Below are 8,954 nucleotides of genomic sequence, written 5' to 3'. Positions count from 1 at the left end.
AACCAGGAGGAATCAGACTACAATGTTCAGGTACACTCCTCCCTGGCAGGTTCTCTGTCACAGTCTGGACCAGGACACAAAGGTGAGATCTCAAACAATCAAATAAACAAACAAACATCATATTGTTATTGTACATGCCGTGCCGGGCTTGTCCTTCCATGATAGTTCCCCCTCTTCCTCCTCACCTTCATCCTCAGGTTTCTGCTGCATATATGTATAGACAAACTAAAATATACTGCATTCAAAATGTAACTTCAGTTAAATAAAGCAAAGCCATCAACCCATTGAGGGCTGGATTTAAAATAACACCGAAAATCCAATTAAGACCTTTAAATGGCTGATTCAACTCATAATGTGACTCATGGCTGGGATAGTTCTGCACCAGGAGAAACCCAGGGCCCACTGCACCAGGAGGAAACCAGGGTCTACTTCATCAGGAGGAACCCAGGGTCTACTTCATCAGGAGGAACCCAGGGACTACTGCATCAGGAGGAAACCAGGACCCACTGCACCAGGAGGAAACCAGGGTCTACCTCATCAGGAGGTACCCAGGGTCTACTTCATCAGGAGGAACCCAGGGTCTACTGCATCAGGAGGAAACCAGGACCCACTGCACCAGAAGGAACCCAGGGTCTACTGCATCAGGAGGAAACCAGGACCCACTGCACCAGGAGGAACCCAGGACCCACTATACCAGGAGGAACCCAGTGCCCACTGCACCAGGAGGAACCCAGGGTCTACCTCATCAGGAGGTACCCAGGGTCTACTTCATCAGGAGGAACCCAGGGTCTACTGCATCAGGAGGAAACCAGGACCCACTGCACCAGAAGGAACCCAGGACCCACTATACCAGGAGGAACCCAGTGCCCACTGCACCAGGAGGAACCCAGTACCAATATGCCCCAGGAGGGACCCAGGGCCCACTGCACCAGGAGGAACCCAGGGCCCACTGCACCAGCGTAAGGTCTGAAAGTCACTCATCCCAGTACGTAACATCAGTCAGGGTACCGTTGGCTATGACATGCAGGTCTGTGTGGCCCTCCAAGGATAGGCCTCCTCAGACCATAACTGACCCACCAACAGGTCCTGCTGCATGATGTTACAGCAGCATCAGGTTCACCACAGCGTCTCCAGACTCTGTCAGCCTGTCACATGGTCTCAGTGTGAACCAGCTCTCATCTATGAGGACAACAGGGCACCAATGGTGGACCTGCTAGTCCTGGGGTCCTCCGGCGAATACCAATGGAGCTGCACAGTGCTGGGCTGTGAGACCAGGTCCCTCAAGAGGACGTTGGGCCCTCATGAACCTTCATGGAGTCTGTTTCTGACAGTTTGACAGAAACATGCACACCAGTAGCCTGCTGGAGGTCATGGCATAGGGCTCTGGCAGTCCTCCTCCTGGTCCTGATACCGGTCCTGGTGCTGGGTTGATGCCCTTCTACAGTCCTGTCCAGCTCTCCTGGTTTAACAGCCAGTCTGGGAGACACAGCAAACCTTCTGGTGACCTTCTGTGGATCCTGGAGGAGCTGGACTACCTGTGAACCTGATTGGGCTGCAGGTAGTTACTGGACACTTGAAGAACCAGAACTAGAGAAGATCTGGAGAGGAAGTTGGTTCTTGTCATGCTGTCGCCTCCATTGATCCTGTTAACTGACCTGGAGTCAGACTGATGATGACTTTTAACTGACCTGGAGTCGGAGTGATGATGGGTTCACTGTTTACAATGTGTGTATTTAGTAAGTACATTAGTATTATCAGCAAGTGTACTATCACAAGTACCCAAAGTAAAAGTACTCATTATGCCGAAACACTCTTTTCAGAGAGTTATTTTATCAATAATACATGATATTATTGGATGTTATTGCTTCAAAATAAAAGTTTCAAAACACATTTTCAATACTATACACAAGTTGAAGTACTGCATTCTGTGAAATAATTCTTTATTTTGAGTCTAAAACCTCAATCTATTATTATTCAGAAAATGTAATGAAGTAGAAATATAAGAGTAGCAGAGTTAGTTCATAGCAAGAACTAAGTTCAAGTACATGAAAATGAATACTACAGTAACTCTACTGCATCAGTTTTTTCTAGTTTCCATACATGTATATGTTTATATTTATATTATATGTTTATAGAAATATATATATATATATTTATATATGTAAATATATATATATATATATACATACATTTATATATGTGTGTGTCTGTGTGTGTGTGTGTGTGTGTGTGTGTGTGTGTGTGTGTGTGTGTGTGTGTGTGTGCGTGTGCGTGCGCACGTGTGTGTGTGTGTGTGTGTGTGTGTGTGTGTGTGGTGGGCGGGCTCTCTGATTGAAATAGAAGCTGAACTTTGTCTCTTCAGTCAGTTATTTTCAAGTCTTCGTGCTGCTTCCAGGAAACTGATCTCAGGTAAGAATAAGTGCTGTTATAAATTCTAATAACTCAGACAGATGATTTAACAATAAATAATACATGAACTATTTGTTTCATTATGTGAACATATGAACCTGTGGAGTAAATAAAAGTTTGTAGATGTTACTATCGCAACATTACCGTGCTACTTTATCATCATGAATATGAAGGATGATGCGTTCAAGTCCGTCTGAATATTTCAGACTTTCTGCTTTAAAACAACATTAAATAACTTTTATTACAAAACCAACTAGATGATCAGCTGTTGGCTCCTCCTACAGGCGTCAACAGGAAACGCCGACCTCTGAACTCCGACTGACATTTGCTTTCCCTCTGTGTCTCCTTTGTGTCCCTCTGTGTCTCCTCTGTGTCTCCTGTGTTCTTATGTGTCCCTCTGTGTCTTCTCTGTGTCCCTCGGTCTCCTCCGTGTCTCCTTTGTGTCTCTCTGTCTCCTCTGTGTACCTCTGTGTCCCTCTATGTCTCCTCTGTGTCTCCTGTGTCCCTCTGTCTCCTCTGTGTCTCCTCTGTGTCTCTCTGTGTCCCTCTGTGTCTCAGAGTCTGTCTGTCTTCGGGTCTTATCAACTGATAGCAGCCTGTCTGTCTGCAGGCGGGGCAGTTAATCTCTGACACACAGACACACTGAACTGAAGCTGTGATGCTAATGCTACGCTAACACGTAGACCTGTGATTGGCTCTCAGGACGATGACTCCCAGGAAGAAGCCTTTGGGCTTGATGGATGTTGTTGTTGACGCTGTTAGACGTCGTTCTTTTATTCATTTAATATTTCATCATTTACCAAATTGATTTATAAATGCTATTATATGAATGATAACATGTTGAGAGCTGAAGACAATATGAATATTTATAACTGATGATCAATGCAGTATAGCTACTGTAGTATTCATGTACTTAGTTTAACTTGCCATGAACTAACTGCTACTTTATATATATAATAGAACAACTATAATAAGGAGATTTCATTTGACACAATTGACCATAAACTATTAATGATCATACACTAATGTTTAAAGTTAGCCGATTGTATGTTTAAATGTATTTAATGAACAAATATATAACCCCAAGATGAACACTCTATATCACCTTCACTTAGTTTCTGTTGCTTTTATGACCTCGCATGAATGTTGGAACAGACCATAATAATAAATGTGGTGTAATACACACATCTTTTTGTTTTTTAATGCAAGACAGGCGTAAACTTAATGTTTATTTATTGTTCATTGTATTGAAGATTATAACAAATGACTGAAATAAACTTAACTAAACTAATATACACAAAAATAATATGTATTATTTATAGCATAACACTGCATAATGAGTACTTAGAGAACTTATACTTATACTTGTGAAAGTACATTTTGCTGATAATAATTATTTGTGTTTACATACTTATTTTACTGAAGAAACATTTTGTATTTACAATACTTATTGTTATGTAATCACAGATACCATTAATATGAACTATTAATATTAGATGCAGCTAGCGATGATAGAACATATTCATATTTAATATGATATTAATATCACACAGAGATGATTCAGTTAAATAAAGGTGACGCATGAAACCAAATATATTATTTCATCATCTGGAACTGAAGCAGAACTACAAAACATAGAGGCTGCTCCCTGATTCTGTCGTTTCCATAGTAACTTCCTCTCTGTGGTTTCCATAGTAACATTCCTCTCAGTTGTTTCCATAGTAACCTTTCTCTCTGTCATTTACAGAGCAACCATTCTCCCTGTTGTTTCCATGGTAACGGTCCTCTCTGTCATTCTCCCTGTTTTTTCCATGGTAACTGTCCTCTCTGTTGTTTCAGAGACTCTCAGTCGACCGGCGACATGTTTTGACACCTGAAAGTTCCCAAACGCGCAGCTCTGTTCAACGTCTTCCCCCATCAGAACCTCCACCCCCCACCGGCCCCACTGCACCACCAACCATGGACAGCATCCCAAGGAGGTGGGTGCTGAAGTCTCTATCCCCCTTGCTGCAACCCTCAGACCTTCGCACCATAACTGGCCTGGCCCACAGTGACCCCCTTGACCTGAACCATCCAGTATTCACCTCTGACAGCAGCGACGTGGTTGTTCAGGCTGGCGAGGTTGCGGTCTCACAGGATGAGGGGAGCACCAGTGATGAGGGGCCTCCCAGCAGCCCCAGCAGCAGCTCAGGCTCTCACTGCGGCTTCTATTCCTTCGTGGAGGATCCAGCGAGTCCCGAGGCCGAACTCAACGAAGCCTGGATGCTCTCAACACAGCGGCAGACTCACCTGGCAACTCTGAAGGAGGAAAAGGGATTCAGACTACAGACCTACACCAGCAGCAGGAAGCCAGAGAGTCTGTTCCCAGAGAGCAATGGGGAGTCACAGTACGATGTGGATCTGAAGAACAGTATCGATGTTGAGAAAGACGAGAAGAAACTTCGGGAGGAGATCATCCGTAGCCAAGCACCGAAGAAGAACCCAACATTTGAAGACCGGCTGAGGGTGCTGGAGGATCTGGATCCAAACAGCTCTGTTAACAAACTGATAGAAGGTTTCAGTACAAGCTACAGTCCCGTCAGCTCCAGACCAGAACCTCCTTGCCCTGCTGAATCCGGGACCATCGACAGGGAGCAGATCAACTTCAGTGCTGCCCGACAACAGTTCCTAAAGATGGAGCAGGACCGACTGACTGCTCCTTCCAGTCCACTGAGGTCCACAAGGACACATCTGAATGTGTCTCTGCAGCCAGATCCTGATGAGTCCTCATCCAAGCAGGTGGAGACCTACGACCGTGTGGAGAGCGAAGATACAACAGCATGTAGACCAGCTATAGAAGAGGAGACCTCCACAGAGAGGACAGTGATGGGGGGCTGGACTACGGAGAGTCTCAGCCAGCAGAGCAGTGTGTTCGATGACCTAGACTCTGGTCTGGAGAACCTGTCTGTGGAGGTGGGCGGTGGCTACACCAGTGATGAAGGTGTGTTCAATGACAACACCCAGCAAGACAACAGGAATTCCACAAGGGACTATGAGACCCCAATTGAAAAGGAGATCCGGTTAGTTCAGGAACGTGAGGAGAACCTACGACGGTCTCGAGGGCTGAAGCTCAGCGACGGCAGAGCAGAGATGGTCCAGATCAAAACCAAACGTTTACAGTCGGCACAAATGCCTGTCAAAGCTAAAGAGAAGAACCGAGTGAGCTTCATCATCCAGCACGAGATCAAGGAGGAGGACCAGAAGAAGGAGGGAATCCTGGGACGATACAGTTTAGATCCTCCAACAGAGCTGGAGGACATAAAGAGGGAATTTGACCAACAAGACGAGGATGAATGGACAAAGGACAGACTTGAGTCTGGATCTGAAGGTGCTGGAATCTTCCCATCACCATGCTGTCCTCATCGACACCCTGAAGAAAGCAAGATGTACATCAGTTCAGCTCCTTCTTCCTTCTCTGCGAGGGATTCGGAGGTCCAGGATTCAAGTGGTTTAAATCCAACTTCTTCATCCTGCTCCTCTCCATCCTCCCTGACACCCCAGCATGTTCTGACTTTGACCGCGCCTCAGTCCTGGAGGGAGAACCGGGAGTGCAGCGGCCTGCAGTCCAGAGGAAAAGGAGCTTCAGACTTCATAGAGAAGGAGATCGAGGAGGCCCTGAGACGGGAGCAGGAGCTGAGGGAGTCCAGGGAGTCCAGGGAGGACACCAATGGACGGTTCTTGCCTCCAGAGCCTCTAGTGGACCAGTTCTACCTACCTGTCAACACAGGTATGTAGTCCTCATTAGCAGCTAGACCTCCAGGTGCCCCAAAGTCCCAGTCTAGCAGCCCGGGACGCGTCTAGACTCGGCTGGTTGACTTGGCTGCTAGTCTCGCTTCACATCCCTGCTGATTATTGATTTCTGATTAATTATCATTTCAAAGACTGACTTTTCTGTGTCTGCCTGCAGTTCCTCTAACGTCCCCCAAGTGCTGCTCTGAACAAACTGTGATTTCCACAAACAGAAAGTCACTAATCTGACTGAGTTTGATGGAGGTTTTTCACAATAAAAGCACTGTTAACAAGACTAGTTTTATCTCAGTGATACTGGGGTTCACGTGAACTTTGACCCCAATTAAAACCCTCAGCAGCTTGAATTTAAATAGATTATCTGAAACACCAGAAGATGTATTTAGCAGGAAGACACAGTAATAAACACGATGTGTCGAGAATAGACCAGAACCTGAATGGACTCAAACCAAAGAGGATTAAACCTGAATGGACTTCAGTCTGAATGTTTGTCACATTGCTGAATACAATCAGTAACTTAACGAGAGACCAACCAAAGTCCAGCAGCTTCAGGGTCAATCAGTAACTAGTCAACCACAGTCACAAGATAGGCAGAGACCTGAATCCAAGGAGACACATCCACAGGACTAATAAGGTCTATAGAGGACAAGTAACGTCCATACAGTACTAATAAGTTCTATAGAGGACCAGTAATGAAACACAGCTCCACCTACTGGACTGACTCCATCCTGTCACATTGATAGTTGAAGTGAAGTGTCCCACAGCGAGCTCAGAGGTCAGAGGTCAACACTTCACAAATAACAGTGTGTCACATAAAATGTCACATAAAATGTCATTGATGATGTCATTGATGATGTCATTGATGATGTCATTGATTGCTTTTCCTGTTGTTTTTCAGATAAATTCTTCAGTGTATCTTCTCCTGCTCCTCCCCACATTTCCTCCCTCCCCTTACTTCCTTCCTCCTTTTCCTCTCGTCCTGTCTCCTCCCCCCTCTCCTCCTCCTCACTTCCTCCCTCCTTTTCCTCTCATCCTGTCTCCTCCCCCCTTCCCTCCTCTTCCCCTCTCCCCTCCTCCTCCTCCCCTGCTTCTCTCAGAGGTCTGACGGAGACCCTGCCGCAGGACTTTAAGGACAGACGAGTCAAAGCCGAGGGCATAGTGAGTCGTCAATACATCCTGGCTCTTATTGTGAAGGTTTTTGTATACTTCCTCAGTGAATCAGCAGGTTAACGATGATCGTGTTTTCAGGTTCATAGTGAAACGATTAATGCAGAAATTATGAGAAAGATCTGTGTCAGCTGAAAGGAAACTAACTCGTCGTTTTCTGTCTTCAGTACGCGGGAATCCAGCCAGTCGACCGCGTCAATAACGAGGTAACCTCCATCTTTAAACCGCCCTGGGACCAGTTGATGACCAGCTGATGACCAGTTGTTTACCAACTGATGACCAGCTGTTGACCAGCTGTTTACCAGCTGATGACCAGCTGTTGATCAGCTGATGACCAGCTGTTGACCAGCTGTTTACCAGCTGTTGACCAGCTGATGACCAACTGATGACCAGCTGATCCTTTTGTCTGTTTTCAACTCGTTGAGTCATCAGCTGTTGACCAGCTTATGACCAGTTGTTGACCAGCTGTTGACTAGTTGTTAACCAACTGATGACCAGCTCATCCTTTTGTCTGTTTTCAGCTGGTTGAGTCGACTCGAGTTATTCTACATAAAAACCAACGTGCCCTGCGCTGGGAAGCGGGATTATTCTCCAATCGGGTAGACCAGTGAGACCAGCTGGACCAGACCCAAGACCAGGTCCAGGACCTGCAGGATAACATGATGTCTCATCAGAAAGAGTACTTTTTTTCAGATTATCTCCTTCAGCTGAGATGAAAATGGTTTTAAACTGGAACACTCCCGGGAAAGGTCTGATCTTGTCGTCCAATCAGCTACCAGCTGCTGAGCTCAATGCATCTGATTCCCACAGTGATCACCTGATGCTGCAAAACAGGAAACATACTTTGATTTTAAACTGATGCATCTAAAAATGACACAATTAATAAAAAATAAAATAAAAAAAGCTTCAATATGTTTTTTGAGATTTCAAACTAAGAGCTTACTAAATTAACTGTTCTCCCTTGGACACAGCTGTGTCAATAAATAAGAAGAATGTAAATAATACAGGATATGTTCACAAATCATATTTACATTATTGTTTCTCCACATTTAATCACATCCAGTGTTAAACTCTAAAATATTAAATAAAAATCACAGAAAAGAACACACTAGAAGAAGAGACACTTCACAACCTTCATCTCTAAAACACAGACACATTCCTGGTTGCTGTAGCCATGGCAACACACCAGAATAGAGAGAGGATGGTGTGTACGTGTGTTCTGTGTGTGTGTGTGTGTGTGTGTGTGTGTGTGTGTGTGTGTGTTCAGTGCGTGTATGTATGTGTGTGTGTGTGTTCGGTGCGTGTATGTTTGTGTGTGTGTGTGTGTGTGTGGGTGGGTGTGTGTGTGTTCAGTGCGTGTATGTTTGTGTGTGTGTGTTCAGTGTGTCTATGTGTGTAGGTGTGTGTGTGTTCAGTGTGTGTATGTTTGTGTGTGTGTGTGTGTGTGTGTGTGTGTGTGTGGGTGGGTGTATGTATGTGTGTGTGTGTGTGTGTGTGGGTGGGTGTGTGTGTGTGTGTTCAGTGCGTGTATGTTTGTGTGTATGTGTGTGTGTGTGTGTGTGTGTGTGTGTGTGTGTGTGTGTGTGTTCAGT

At 45.2% G+C, this 8,954-nt stretch overlaps 1 protein-coding gene across 3 annotated transcripts; it reads left to right on the top strand.

Annotated features, from left to right (window-relative positions):
- The first annotated feature begins 2,319 nt into the window (after positions 1–2,319).
- On the top strand, positions 2,320–8,577 carry misp (mitotic spindle positioning). Of its 3 annotated transcripts, XM_084011847.1 has the most exons (5): positions 2,320–2,409; positions 4,249–6,175; positions 7,094–7,353; positions 7,530–7,568; positions 7,884–8,577. In XM_084011847.1, exons 2-5 carry the CDS (start codon positions 4,369–4,371, stop codon positions 7,971–7,973), a joined length of 2,196 nt encoding a protein of 731 aa, XP_083867973.1. In that variant the 5' UTR covers positions 2,320–2,409; positions 4,249–4,368; the 3' UTR covers positions 7,974–8,577. The 3 variants fall into 3 exon arrangements, 2 of the variants coding, with proteins under 2 accessions (XP_083867973.1, XP_083867974.1); XR_014597306.1 differs by lacking the exon at positions 7,884–8,577 and having other exon boundaries at positions 7,293–7,353; XM_084011848.1 differs by lacking the exons at positions 7,530–7,568; positions 7,884–8,577 and adding an exon at positions 7,390–7,524 and having other exon boundaries at positions 7,094–7,357.
- Positions 8,578–8,954: the final 377 nt, after the last annotated feature.

The sequence above is a fragment of the Eutrigla gurnardus genome, assembly GCF_963514095.1.
Source record: "Eutrigla gurnardus genome assembly, chromosome: 6".
Lineage (NCBI taxonomy): Eukaryota > Metazoa > Chordata > Actinopteri > Perciformes > Triglidae > Eutrigla > Eutrigla gurnardus.
Note: the sequence above shows the minus strand (reverse complement) of the source record. Positions and strands in the feature narration are given on the sequence as shown.